This window comes from Oncorhynchus kisutch, linkage group LG22 (genome assembly GCF_002021735.2).
Source record: "Oncorhynchus kisutch isolate 150728-3 linkage group LG22, Okis_V2, whole genome shotgun sequence".
Classification (NCBI taxonomy): Eukaryota; Metazoa; Chordata; class Actinopteri; order Salmoniformes; family Salmonidae; genus Oncorhynchus; species Oncorhynchus kisutch.
In genome coordinates this window covers 30,736,808-30,752,000 of record NC_034195.2, presented here as the reverse complement: position 1 = coordinate 30,752,000, position 15,193 = coordinate 30,736,808, and the positions used below count along the sequence as shown (strand labels likewise).

General features: G+C 49.6%; 1 protein-coding gene across 1 annotated transcript; it reads left to right on the top strand.

The window, feature by feature from the left end:
- The first annotated feature begins 519 nt into the window (after positions 1-519).
- On the top strand, positions 520-14,919 carry LOC109866963 (zinc finger homeobox protein 3). Its single transcript, XM_031802035.1, is given in 8 exon segments — positions 520-775; positions 1,702-3,529; positions 3,923-4,527; positions 4,686-4,917; positions 5,815-6,062; positions 6,993-7,288; positions 7,290-10,989; positions 11,093-14,919. Coding segments are annotated over 7 exon segments (7,728 nt in total). The 5' UTR covers positions 520-775; positions 1,702-1,737; the 3' UTR covers positions 11,948-14,919.
- Positions 14,920-15,193: the final 274 nt, after the last annotated feature.

The window sequence follows — 15,193 nt, the reverse complement described above, 5'->3', positions numbered from 1 at the left end:
GTTGGCCTACTTCTCTGATGCACGGCAGATATAGCCTAACGCTGATAAAATGTATTATATAATATTATTTAATAATGTAGCAGATGTCTAGTTTTGTGTGGATTGAAATAATAAATACTTGTCAAATAATGTGTCATAGCATGCGACTATGAAGGTGTATGGGATATAGGCGATATACCTACCACTCAACTATATTTGCCTTATACATCTACATTTCACTTTAACAATTTGTGACAAAATTATTATTCCAATTATTCCAACCCTTTCTTACAATATCAACATTACAATGATAATTCCATTACTTCACTATTTTCTCCGACTATCTGTATCCTCTTTAGTCTTTTACATAGTCCCTCTTCGGTCCCTCTCCCCCTCTCTCCCCTCCCTTTCTCCTTCGCCGCATCCCATTGATGCTGCCAGCGCAATTTTGCACATGCGCAGTGGGATAGTCTCAGCCATCTGCAGGAAACCAATTAGCAGGAATAAAGAGCTAAGTGTTTTTCTCTCCTCTATGTTCAGACCTCACTCTACCTCTCCCCCGCTCACACCCCTCCGTCTCTCTGTTTACTGTAGATATAGCTTTAAGAAGACGATTTTAGGAACACAGAGAGGAGGACTGTGTTATGCTGCTCTCTCTGCGGCTGTCCCCTCCTGTACGCTCTCTGGTCCAAAGGGAATATGTGGATGTTCAGTAGACCCGCTATTTGACTGGATTACTACAGATACAGATACAGTCTAAGGAGTCCAGAGACGCCGCCGCCACAGCCGCACAGATGTGAGTCTGCGTTTGTTTCTAGCTGTCGGCGATATCCCTCAAACTACTGGGGGATATCGCGGATATTGGCTGTGCTGTTGAATGGAAAGAAGAGCTTTGTGCGGTTATAGGCTGTTGCGGTTTTTATCTCTTGAGTAGGCTAAACAAAGACAGAAGTACGCTACAGTAATATAAACATCGTCATAGTCACCATTCCAGTTAAATAATGTCTGTGTCAGCTGGTGTAGCCTATATTGGTTAACATCAGCAGTTGCAGGCGACTGTCAGCGATAGTTCCTCGGTTTGTGAGTTTTTCCCGCGCTGACAATGCACACAAACGTAATCATCTACGTTTCCTGTCGGTTCAATATTTTCAGCTCAGTTGGTGAAGGGAGGTAGGCCCTATTTTTTTCTATCAGGGTAGGATATAATTCTCTCTCTAAAGCGCGACTCATTCAGTCGAATTCCCGATAGCCAGTATGCCCCACCTCTCTCTCTGTCGGCCTCTCTCTCTCTCACACACACACACACACACAGACACAGACACAGACACACACACACACACACACACACACACACACACACACACACACTTTCCCTAAGTAATAGTTTCCCATACTAGATAGACATATAGTGGGGAATAATTGTGTAAATAATTTTAGATTTGTTATCGATAGACTAGGCTATTGATCTGTGTAAATGAAAACCTTTAAAGCCAAGGCCAGTGGTAGAAGTTCACCTGACAAAGACTATTGTTTATTGTGTTGCAGTAATTAACACTCAGTGCTATGTGCATGCATTTCTTCCTTTAAACTCTTCTCTCTCTTCCCCTCTCTTTCTCTGTCTCTCTCTCTCTCCCTCTCTCTCTCTCCCTCTCTCTCTCTCTCCCTCTCTCTCGCTCTCCCTCTCTCTCGCTCTCCCTCGCTCGCTCTCCATCTCTCTCTCAGGTGGGGTAGTGATGCATGACTGTTGTAGGAGCCATTATGGACATCGGTGAGGGAGGGAGAGGAAGGGATGGAGGGAGAGAGGGAGGAGAACCTGACATCAGCACCAAGCCGTTATCTTATCCTCTCCTGACCCCGGAAGTGGTTCCTTCTAAGGGGTCGCCCTCTCGTACCTCAGCCCCGGCCCCTGCCAAAGAGCCCTCCAACCTGACCCAAACAGAGCAGGGGGGTGCAGAGGGGACCGCAGGCAGAGAGGAGACCCCAGAAGGGGAGCGGGGTATATACTCACAGAATAATGGTGTGACACTGAAAGAAGAGCAAGAGCAAGAGAAGGAAGAGAAGCTAAATGAGAAGAAGGAGAAAGAAAGATTGTTACTGGTGGACGACAGAGAGGAAACGGGAAGAACAACCCTTGCACCAGCCCTCAGCAGCAAAGACAGAGGAGAAGAGGAAAAAGAGAAGGAAGAGGAAGAGGAGAGAGAAGAGGCCATCTCAAACCAAAGCCAAACCAAATCCAAATGTAGTCTATTACCTCGACAGAGCCAGCACAGCTCTGCTTCCAGCACTGTTATGGCCAGTGGCACATTGAACAGCAACATCCACATCACTGCTTCCAATTCTCCAAAGCACTCTACCTCTCCTTCTACCTGTCCAAAGCTCTCATTATCACCTTCCAATTCTCCAAAGCACTCTACCTCTCCTTCCACCTCTCCAAAGCGCTCCAGCTTTTTCCCCTCCTCTCCTTATCCTCAGAATGAGACAGAGGTGAGAGACACAGGAGAAGTGCAGGGCAATAGTCCTTGTTTTCCTCTGAGCTTTAAACCCCAGCAGTCTGCTCTGTCTAAGTCCACCAGCCCACCCGCTAAGGATGATGGTAGGGCAGACGCCACTCACACTTCCCTTATTGCCAATGGAGACACCGCCAAAGTTCCAAAACCAAACAACAACCCAGAAGTGAGAGATGGAGATAGAGAGATGGAAATAGAAAGAGATGATGATGAGGGAAATGGAGAGAAGGAACGAGAGGGAGATGAGAACATAGAGACTGTATCTAAGTACCTCCACTCCTCTCCCTCCTCTTCCTCCTCACCCTCCTCCCCCGTCTCACTGAACAGTCACATGGCATTGATGCAGTCCCGGAACTCCTGCAAGACACTTAAATGCCCCAAATGTAACTGGCATTACAAATCCCAGCAGACACTGCAAGTCCACCTCAGAGAAAAACACCCAGAGTCTGGGGGCTCATGTGTGTGTGGGGGCTTGGGGGAGAATTGTGTTTGTGGAGGGTCAAGGGGTGTGTGTCTGTACTGTAGCACAGGGAAGGCCCATCCTCGTCTATCCCGAGGGGAGAGTTATGTCTGTGGGTACAAGCCCTATCGCTGTGGTGTGTGTGATTACGCCACGTCCTCTAAAGGAAACCTCAGCATACACATGCAGTCAGACAAACACCTCAGCAACGTACAGACAGCGGGACAAACACAACATGCGCACAGGACACAGACACACTCCACACACAGCGCGAGCTCCACTGTCAGAGACACGGCAGGCGGTCAGGTGTACGGACACACACACCCCGAAGTCACGCAGCCCCCTGAAAACACACCGCCCTACCCCAGCCATCCCTCCTCCCAGGGTAAGAGGTGGCGGTGTGAGGTGTGTGATTATGAGACCAGCATTGCGCGGAACCTGCGCATACACACCACCAGCGAGAAACACACACAAAATGTGCTGCGCCTGAAACACACACACAACGTACTGCAGCTGCAGAGAAGCTACTACCTGGCCCACTGCAGGAGTCTGCCTCCTCAACTCACACTGCTACACAGCACAGGTGAGAGACTACACACACACTGACACATACTTAACTACTCTTCTGTTGGGCTCTGTTCACTAGTTAGGTTGATACTACTCTTCTGTTGGGCTCTGTTCACTAGTTAGTTTGATACTACTCTTCTGTTGGGCTCTGTTCACTAGTTAGGTTGATACTACTCTTCTGTTGGGCTCTGTTCACTAGTTAGGTTGATACTACTCTTCTGTTGGGCTCTGTTCACTAGTTAGGTTGATACTACTCTTCTGTTGGGCTCTGTTCACTAGTTAGGTTGATACTTGATTATATCCATGCTTATATGTATCGGCCTGTCTGTGTTCTGTCTGTGTTCTGTCTGTGTTCTGTGTTCTGTCTGTGTTCTGTCTGTGTTCTGTCTGTGTTCTCTGTGTGTTCTAGGTGGGGAGCAGTCTTTGGATATGCATCAACTAACAGCAGAGGAGCCAGTTGCCCCAGATTCAACCCTGACCCCCTCCCCCTCTCCTCCTCCCTCCTCCTCACCATCCCCTTCTCCATCCCCCTCTCCCCCTTCTCCCCTGTCTCTCTCCCCCTCTCCCCCTCCTCCCCTGTCTCTCTCCTCCCCATCTCCCCTCTACTGTGGTGTGTTCCGGTGCCTGGTGTGTTTCAGTTTCTCCTCTGACAGTCTGGAGTCTCTTGGGTCTCACCTGAGTGCCCCCCGCTCCCTGCCCCAGTCTGAGTGGCGTTGTCTGGTGGCCGGAGGCTGCTATTGCAGGCTGTGTGGCTACAGCACCCCCCTCACAGCTAACTTCACCTTGCACTGCCAGACAGACAGACACAGGGCCCGCTACCAGCTGGCTGCCCACCTCTGGGAGAGAGGGGAGAAGGGGGAGGCTGTGGACTGGGAGGAAGTTGGAAAGTTGGTTGCTACAGGCAACCTGGTCCAGCTGAAGTGTAACGTGTGTGACTTCCAGACCACCAGTTTGGAGAAACTGAGAATACACAGCATCAACTCCCAACACCAGGCCAGCCTCAGAGTCTACATGGTCAGTACAAACACAATAATTGCTGTTTTTGGGCTATACAATTGTTTCGAAATATTTGGCATATAGACAGCAAATAAAACACAAGAGACCAGATTTATTTTGTACATATTTCTTTCTATCACACCTTGTATAACTCCAACTTCCCCCTCTCTCTCTAGTTCTTAGAGCAGTATGACAGTGCAGTAGCTGGAGGCTCCTGGTCGTTCCACTGTGTCTTGTGTAATTACTCCTCCCGCTCTAAACTCCACCTACTGAGACACACCCACTCCACGGGTCATCATCAGAGGGAGGAGCTTCACCACTTGCAGCTTGTGAAAAGGAGGAGCCTGAATAAAGGAGAGGATCTAGCTGCCATCTTCAGCATCAGGAAGTGTACCAGTCCTGAGATAGGTAAGAAATTCAGGTCGTCTTTCCCATTCCCTTCTCTCTGAAGTGTGCACTTGTTCATTTCTCCTGAGGAATTTAAAAGTATGGGATTATTGTAGACATTGGCAAGAGGGAATTTCGACCATATTTTGTACATCAGTCCAGAACAAATGTATAAATAGGATAGAGAAAATTAACTGCAGGCCTAGGATAAGTCAACGGAGAGAAGAAATTAGAAGAAACTTGGAGAGATGGAGCAAGGTGAAGAGAGTGATTGAGAGAAAAGGAAAGATTGATTATGGTCAGGGGTCAATTGGGTTAATTGATTTGTCGATACACATGCTCGTTACATCCCCTATCACCCCGACAACGCTAACGAGCACCTACCGACTCACTGCTATTGAACTGTAGGGTGGCAGGTAGCCTAGCGGTTAAGCTCTTTGGACCAGTAACCAAAAAGTTGCTGGTTCGAATTCCAGAACTGACGAGGTGAACAAAAATCTGACGTTGTGCCACTGAGCAAGGCATTTAACCCTGTAAGTCACTCTGGATAAGCATCTGTTAAATGACTGTAATATTCCAGAATAGAACTTTCAGGCCAGTTACCCAGACACTGTCAATAGAGATTCTCCATTCGAGCATGCTTTTTAGTCCATGACTAGGCTTAGTGAGGGTCAGAAACAAGACTTCTGAGTACCGTTCTAATGACTCCTACTGTACTCTGTTCTATCTCTGTCTAGTCTAAATCTGGTCTAACTCTGTCTGCTACTCTGTATTAAACAGTCAATAGCAGGTATTTGGTCTGAATGAACTGGTCTGAATCCCAGGAGGCTCTTTAATAGAAAATCAATAATGGATCAATCAGTGTGTGTGTGTGTGTGTGTGTGTTGCTGTGTATTAACATATGTGTTATCTATCTAGATGAAAGCAGTGAGGAGGGGGAGAGGAGAGATTCCTTATCCCCAGCCAAGCGATCATTCTCTTGGCTGGAGGAGACACAGAGCCCCCTCTCTCCCAAATGCCCCAGAACCGACAAGCACACCACTGACCAACATACTACTGCCAAGTGCCCACTGTGCCAGGACACACTGGTACACATACACCTGAGACGTCACCTCACACTCACTCATAGTGTGGCCCAGGACTGTGTGGAGAAGCTCATGAGCACTGTAAGTGTGTGTGTGGGTGTGCTCTAGCTACCTTTCATAAGCAGAAGTGCAATCAAGCTGAAGGAGTTTGCTTTTAGTGTCTCTAGCAAACAAAGAGTGCTCATCTCTCCACATCACCAACCTCCATTACTTTACCCAGCATGCTAAGTGCTCTTTGTCTCCCTCTCTGACTTCACTTGACTGCCTTCTTCCTTTTAGTCTTCCTGTTTTTCCCCTCATCCCTCTCTCACCCCTCCCTCTCCTCTCATCTCTCTTACCCTCTCCTCTCTCCCTTTTTTCTCTCACTCCCTTTTCATCTCTCATTCTTCTCTCCACCCGTCTTCTCTCTCTCCATCTTTTTCTCTGCACCCCTTGTTCTCTCTCATCCCCCCTCTCCACCCCCCCCCTCTCCATCTTTCTCTCTGCGCCTCCTCTTTCTCTCACCCCCTCTCAACCACTCCTCTCTCTCTCTCTCCATCTCTCTGCCACCGCAGCCCCCATTTTCCACCCCTCTCCCTCTCTCTCTCTGATAGTAGTGTAGGTTCATTAATTCAGTCTGGGGTGATGATGGCCATTATGTTCCTCGCTTTCCAATTACTCTCTCAAGATTAAGCCTGACCTTCACTCTCTCACTGCTGCACCCGCATATGTGTATGTGTCTCTTCTGTCTCTGCCATGCCAAGTGTGTGTGTCTTCTTTCTGTGTGTGTGGTTGATATAAAAACACTCTTCATTCTATTTCCCTCCATCTCGTATTATTATTCATTGATTTAGAAGTAAAGTGTGTAATGGGAGAATGAGGTGATGTAGACAATACAGGAGCATCACTATTATTATTCCGTCTGCACTATCAAACAGGAAAGACACTGTTTTGACTGACTATAAAGGCAATCAGTCATCTGGATAGGTTCAGACTGACGTTAAAAACCTTTGTTGTTGGATTCTTTTCCAGGTGGCAGTGGATCTGCCAGAGATTCTACAGAAAGAGACACTGCAGAGGGATTCCCATTCAAGCGACTCCAACACAAACGAATATCAAACAAACGATTCCAACACAATCGACTTTTACGCAAAAGAGTCCCTCAGAAATGAGTCTCAATCAAACGACTCCCATATAAATGAAGAAGAAGTGATATCAGCCAAAGATGTCCCTGCTCTGCCCACCTGTCCTTGTGAGGACCAGCATCTAGCAGAGGACAACACCTCTCACCTCCCAGAGTCCCCCAGCTCTCCGCCCCCCCCTCCCCACTCCTCCCTCTCCCTCCCTCAGCCACCTCCCTTCATCCGCCTTACCTCCCTCTCCTCCCAGCGATGCCCCTCCCTCCTCTGATCGTCATTGTTACAGGTTCCGCTGTGGCAGGTGCAGTCTAGCATTCCGGACACAGGAGAAGCTGAAACTGCACTGGCAGTACCATGCCATGAGGGCGGCGACAGAGTGCCACCTCTGCCCCAGACGCTGCCGCAGCCAAGAGGCCCTGCAGAGACACCTGCTCAACACACACCTACAGGACCTACACCTACAGGGTACACACCCTGACCAGATTGGAGCACACATCCAACGACCAACCAGCCTGGAGGGGGAGGAGGGGGAGAGTATGAGTGAAGAAGATGAGGAGGAGGGAAATGAAGGAGAGGAGGATGAAAAGGATGACCCAGATGAGGAGGAGAGGCCCAGTCCAGGGGTTAGTAATAGTGACAAGGGTTCAAGGCAGCAGGAGGCAGGGTCAGAACCCAGCCCCCTCATCAAGGGCTCGAACCCGACTCTGGAGCGGTTCCTGGACCCGGCTCGGCCCTACAAGTGTTCAGTCTGCTGTGAGTCCTTCACTCAGAGAACCATCCTGCTGGTCCACTATAACTCTGTGTCCCACCTCCACCGAGCCAAAGCCAGACGGGCCCTGCATGACTCCAGCCCCAGTCATGCTGACACCCCCCAGGGCCTGGAACCAAGCCCCTACCGCTGCAGCCTGGCCCCTGACCCAAGGCCCTACCACTGCAGAATGTGTGGGGTGGCCTACAGCCAGAGCTCCACCCTGGACATCCACCTCCGTTCTGTACTGCACCAGACACGAGCCCGTGCAGCTCGGACCCAGCTACCACTGAACCCCCACACCCACCAAACTCCAGCCTCAACCCAGGCTCCCCACACCCCAGTCCCATCCTTGGTCCAAATTCAGACCCCTGCCTCCAGCCCTTCGCCTCGAGGAGGAGAGGCATCTACCAGGGGAAACCCCCCAGCAGCCACCAGACCAGCCCCTGCCCCCCCAAGTCCCTGTTCCTCCCTGAGTGAAGCCCAGCTGAGTGTGGGTGTCTCTGGGCTGGTTAAGGGTCAACAGGCTAAGAGGAGGAGAGTAGAGGACCTGACCGCTTCCGCAGGACAGCAGGACCTGATGTTACTCCAACAGCAATTAGCCCAGGCCCAGATACTACAGCAGCAACAGGAGTTAGCCCAAGCCCAGATACAGCAACACACAGCCCTCCTCCAGCCCCAGCTCTTTAGTCCAACACTGCTCCCACACCTCCCCTTACTGCAACAGAACCTCCTAAAGCAGCACCTCCCTTCAGCAGCAGAGATTCTCCAACACGGGAACCTCTTCCCTCCCCTCCCCTTATCCCCAGACAGCCTATTCTCTCTACAGCAGCAGCTGCTCCTGTCCTTCTACCTTTCTGGAGGGTTGCATCTCAACCCCAACACAACCCTTATGAACCAGACCACCTCAGCTGTCTCCCCTCAGACCACCTCAGCTGCCTCCCCTCAGACCACTTCAGCTGTCTCCCCTCAGACCACTTCAGCTGTCTCCCCTCAGACCACTTCAGCTGTCTCCCCTCAGACCACTTCAGCTGTCTCCCCTCAGACCACCTCAGCTGTCTCCCCTCAGACCACCTCAGCTGTCTCCCCTCAGACCACCTCAGCTGTCTCCCCTCAGACCACCTCAGCTCTCTCCCCTCAGACCACCTCAGCTGTCTCCCCTCAGACCACCTCGGACCAACACCCCCAGATAGAGAGGCTTGAACCTCCCTCTCCACAGCCAGAGACGAATGGAATCCAGTTTCCAGCCTATGCCCCGAATTGTGAAACTCAGGCTGAGACCGCTGGCAGTGACTCCCCCCTCCACCAGACAGAGAAAGAGTTCAACCCATCCTCCCCTCCTGAGGGAGATGGAGAGAAGAATGGAGAGATGCAGGAGAGTGAGAAGAAGGAGAGAGCAGAGAAGGCCCTCAGAGTTCTGTTGGAAAGATACGGCTGGGAGCTGGCCCTACAAAGCACTCAGAGCAGACAGAGACAGCAGAACAGAGAGATGGAGGGATGCCTGGAGGAGGAGAAGCAATGTGGAGAATGTGGGAAGCTGTTCTCTGACTCTCTGATCCTGAAGAGCCACCAGGAGTTTGTTCACCGCCAGATGATCCCTCCTGTAGTGTTGGAGATGTTCTCCAGACAGTACAGGCTGCAGTACGACCGCCTCTACCCCCTCAGACCCTTCACACCGGGGGACACTGAGACTACTGTTGTTGCACCCCTAACCCCAGCTTCAGCACCTGCACTTGCACCTTTACCCCCAGCACCAGCCTCAGATTCAACCCTCGACCAAGCCCAATCCCTCGCCGTCTCCCAAACCTCAGTCCCAGGCCTTACCCCAGCTGCAACCCTAACAACCATAGACACAGACCCAGCTGTGCCCCCACCACCAGCATCCGTATCTGTAACCCTGTCCCCAGACCAAGCCCCAGTTAATTCCCTCTTCCCAGTTCATGCCAGAGCCTCACCAACACCCTCTCCTCCTCCACCCCCCCGCCAACCACAACCACTTTCAGAGCAGGACAGTACCACAACGACAAACACCCCTTGCCCTGACCCCTCTCAAACTATCATACACAAGCCCAAACTCTCCATACCCCCTCTCCCCTTACCCCAACTCCCCCTGCCCCGTCTTCCTTTATCCAACCTCTCCTCTCTTCCCTTCCCCATAGACCCCTCTCTCCTCCCCCTTGGTCTAATGCAGCCCATAGCCCTCCAGTCAATGCTCCAGTACCAGTCCCTGTTATCGTCCTGCCACCAACCACCCTTATCCCTATACACCAACACCCACTCTGCTCCTTGCCCAGCTCTACCCCCATACACTACCACCCACTCTGCTCCTAGCCCAGCTCTACCCCCATACACTACCACCCACTCTGCTCCTAGCCCAGCCCTGCCCCCATACACTACCACCCACTCTGCTCCTAGCCTAGCCCTGCCCCCATACACTACCACCCACTCTGCTCCTAGCCCAGCTCTACCCCCATACACTACCACCCACTCTGTTCCTAGCCCAGCCCAGCCCCCATACACTACCACCCACTCTACTCCTAGCCCAGCCCTGCCCCCATACACTACCACCCACTCTGCTCCTAGCCCAGCCCTGCCCCCATACACTACCACCCACTCTGCTCCTAGCCCAGCCCTGCCCCCATACGCTACCACCCACTCTGCTCCTAGCCCAGCCCTGCCCCCATACACTACCACCCACTCTGCTCCTAGCCTAGCCCTGCCCCCATACACTACCACCCACTCTGCTCCTAGCCTAGCCCTGCCCCCATACACTACCACCCACTCTGCTCCTAGCCCAGCCCTGTCCCCATACACTACCACCCACTCTGCTCCTAGCCCAGCCCTGCCCCCATACACTACCACCCACTCTGCTCCTAGCCCAGCCCTGCCCTCTCTGAAGCGTAGGCTGGAGGAAGGGACAGAGGTTAGGCCTATGAGTGATGTGATGGCCGGTGATGGAGAGGAAGGGGGAGAGAGGGAGGGAGAGGGGGATGAGCAGAGGAGGGATAGGCGCCAGAGGACCACCATCAGTGCAGAGCAGCTAGAGGTTCTATACCAGCGCTACAGTCTGAACTCCAACCCAACCCGCTCTGCACTGGAGGGCATCACCAGGGACACAGGGCTGAAGAAACGTGTGGTGCAGGTACTTTATCATTCTCATAGTAACATTTCTTTAATTCTGTAATGCTGAATCATCTTTTGTGTAATAACATGTAATAATGCTGTGGTTGTCTGTCCTTCCTCAGGTATGGTTCCAGAACACTAGGGCTCGTCAGAGGAAGGGCCAGCTCCAGACCCTGGGGAGAGGAGGTTTAGGTGTGGGTCTGGGTGACAACCACAGGCGCTGTCCATTCTGTAGGGCTTTGTTCAAGGCTCAAAGTGCCCTGGACGCCCATGTTAGGGCCCGCCACTGGTCCCAGACTGACAGACCTGCCTATGGCCTGTCTCATCAGATAGGTTCCGCTGATGACTTCAGCTTTTCTCACAACCATGGATCCTACAGAGACAGGGAGGGTCCCCCACTCTCACTCCAGCATTCTCCCTCTCTCTCCCACCATCCTTCTCTCCCTACCTCCCTCCATCCCTCTCCGAACCCCTTTCATCCCTCTCTAAGCCCCGGGGTCATCCCCACTGAGAGAAAATACATTTCTGGGAAAACAGATTTGACCTTTGAACTGAACGAACCCGACTTGGAAGAGGAGGAAGAGGAAGAAGGTCTGTCAGTAAAAATATTCCCTTCGTCTGACCAGGCTCATGAGGGTAACCATAGCAATCTGTTGTCTCTGGGATACAAATATGGGATGGCAAGCTTCAACGTTCAAGACTGTGACCAGAATTCCAGTCCAAGTCTGTCTGAGAGTGTGGATAGGCATGGACCGAGACAGCAGCAGCAGCAGAGGCAGCGTACACAGATGACCCCCCAGCAGGTGGCCAAGCTCAGAGCCTGTTACAGGGAGCACCCCACCCCCAGCCCCATGCAGTGTGAGGGCCTGGGACGGCAGCTGGGGCTCCCACGCAGGGTGGTGCAGGTGTGGTTTCAGAATGGCCGGGCCAAGGAGAAGAGGGCAAGGAGCCTCAGAGTTGACCCCACCACAGGATAGAGGGAAAGGCAGCAGAGGACAGGGGAGAGAGTGCACACAGCCATGAACTAAGTGCACGTCACTCACAACAATAAACCAACCAGATGCCACAGAAGCCAAAGAGCATTCTACCAGTGTACCTCACCCCTTACTCAGCCCCAAAACATCACAGGGCAGACCTCCTCTAGAGCTTTAAGACACCACTCCTCTGTTCCTCTGTCTTGCCTTTCCCCTTCTCTCCTGTCCTCCAACCGATACCTCAGGAGTTAACCCCTCCATGCCAACAGATGTCCCTGTTCTGACAATAGAATCTGGAGAACCAGGACACAGTATGTGCCCCTCCCACTTCTGTTTAAAGACTTTACAAGTGCAAGTATCAAACTGTTAGACGTTTTAGTGTATAGAACGTTCTTTCAAAGTATAAGAAAACTGAAAGAAACACAAGCAGCTACGGAAAACAAAAATGTAAAATATTCTTTACAAAGAGCATCTGCAAAGACTGGCTTGGATTCCAAAGCTTGTAACCAAAACCTTACATGTCCGTGGATTGTGTTGTCAACATGGTGGTTTTAATTTCCAAACCACAGTACAAACCATACAGTGAAGAGTAGAACTGAGACTGGTGCGTCTCAATAGACTGACTGGTCTACGTGGTGCTGAAGCAGACCTCAACCTTCTCAAGCCAATGATGACTCTACTGCACATGTACTGAACTGCTCCTTATGTGGATAATAGGCCAAATAGCACTGAGCTAAGTCCACTTTGTCCTTTGTGAGAGGTCATATAAGAAGCTATTTTGATAACGTTCGACCAATACATGTCACAACTTTAACCAAACACTACACAACATTGTCTGTGTTTAGAAAATGTTAATGAATATGAATATTATGGATTACCGGTCGTTATTATGCTTTTTGTGGTGTATGAGAACGTAATGTAGGCGTTATGATGTGGGGTTGCCTTTTCTTCTTATTTAAGTAAATACCAATATGTTGTGTAATATAATTCCATGTCTACTATACTCAGGCCAACTGAACTGTTTTTTATTTGGTCGTAGTAATGTACTAGTTTCTCTTCTGTTCCTAATGCCAGACACAAAGTCTGTTTTGAAACCTTATGATGTAAATATTGACTGTTGATATGAAGTTCCTATAATGGTAGTTCAAAAGAAACCTCTCTGGATTTGAGAGATCTGAGCTTTCTGACCGCTAATTGATAGTTCCATTATTACAATGTTAAATGGTGTGAGGGGTAAATTAATGTACAGTATGTAGCTTTTATATGGTCGACTCAGTCTCCCCCGAGACTGCCTCTGTTCTGACGAACCATACTCACTGAGAGTTACTGACGTTATACTGATGACAACTTCGGATGTTGTGTTATACCGATGAAAACTTTAGATGTTGTGTGCACTTAACTCTCTCACACACTCAAACCATTTTTCTCTCGCTCTCTTTCTCATCTCTCCTCTTTTTGATCTCTAAATGTTATAATATTACTGTAGTAACAGTAATAACTATGATAATATCGAATGCTTTAAAACACAACCCAAAGACAATAACACTGTAACCATCGATGCATAAATCCCACAAAAAAACAACTTCAAAAGTTGACTTGATAATGTAACATTGATTGTTGGGAAGAAAGAGTGACTGTATCAGAACTGCTGTATCTGTCTTCACCAGGCCACTGGTGAGTGTACACTGTAACCACCAGATAAACCAAAACCTGTTATTATACTAGGATGGAGGAGCACTTCTCAAAGCCCCCCCCCCCTCCCCAGCTACTAGTGCACTCAGTAGGAGTGTACTCAGTAGGGAACCAAACCCCAGCCCCTAGTGTACCATACTCAGTAGGAGTGCACTCAGTAGGAGTGTACTCAGTAGGGAACCAAACCCCAGCCCCTAGTGTACCATACTCAGTAGGGAACTACTTCAGAGCCATTGCAGTGTGTAGAGTGGTTGAAATGTTTTCCTCCTCAATGTCAATGTCTTTTTAACCAGATGGAAGAATCCATCTCAGTCTTTGAGGATGTCCAGTTGGCTGCTAACGTATTTTTTAAATACTTTAATAACAACGAACTGTTATAACACACATGACGCTGTTCATAACCTGACCTTTTATTCTGATGTTAACAAAGAGATACTTGGGGCGGCAGTATTTACTCAGTAATGTAATACTATGTGGACAGTGGTTTCTGAACAAAGATACAAAGAAGTTACAATGACACTATAAAGATAAGATACTTCTATACTTAAGATCCTGCATAGCTATTCTATGGCAGGTTGGATTGTATCTAGCCCAAACCTTCCACAGGTCTGTGTACCAGTATGTTTCTGATCGTGTGTCGCTGGCTTGTTTAGCCATGTTTGTTTCTGCTTTAGGCCAACAATGTAGCCTTGTAGCTATGTAGCCATGCTTGTCTCTGCTATAGGCCAGGCAACAATGTAGCCATGTAGTGACATAGACACGTATCCCATGTACCTGGGTAGCCACGTAGTCATGTAGCCACACAGATTGTAGCCATGCAGTGATACTGAACACAGAAACAGTCTGTTATCCAGGCTAACCTTCCAAAGGATTCTAACTCTGTTTACCCATAGCTCTATATCTGACCAATGTTTACCACAATACCAATGATCTTTCTTCTGTACTAAAATTCCAAATACTGTACCACTTGGCAGTTGTTATGTACATATTGTTGTTTTATTCCTTTTGCTTATTTTCTGAATAACTGTAAGATGTAAATATTGTGTCGTTCCTGGAAGCTGTTGCCGTAGTGATAACCAAAAGATACCTGTGTTGTGCACCTGTCCCAGTCTCTTGCTCCAGTGGTTAACTTTGTTCCTTCTCCCCAGCTTTCGAATGGATGTGTGTTTTCTCCCCCTCCCCTTTCCATAGCCACTGAGGTAAATAAAGTCTGGTTTGGTGGACATATTTGCCCAATGTCTTGTGTGTGTGTGTGTTGTGGGTCGATCCCTGGACCCAGAGGTCAGTTCATTAATTACGTCAGTGACATCCAGCCAGATTACTTTCCTTTGTGACAAAATGATATGATGAATATTAATAACCTCGCATGAATTATACTGCTGCTGCTGTTGATGATGCTGGAAGTGGGGCTGGGGGAGGGGGGTTGAAGGAAGGGGAGGGTGTATGTGTGAGTAGGGGATATAATGCTATTGCCTACTCGTGTACGTATTTGTTATGCTGTTGGGGGGACAGGGGTACAGGGGAGGTTACTTTAAGGAGGGATAGTGGGTTGTAATG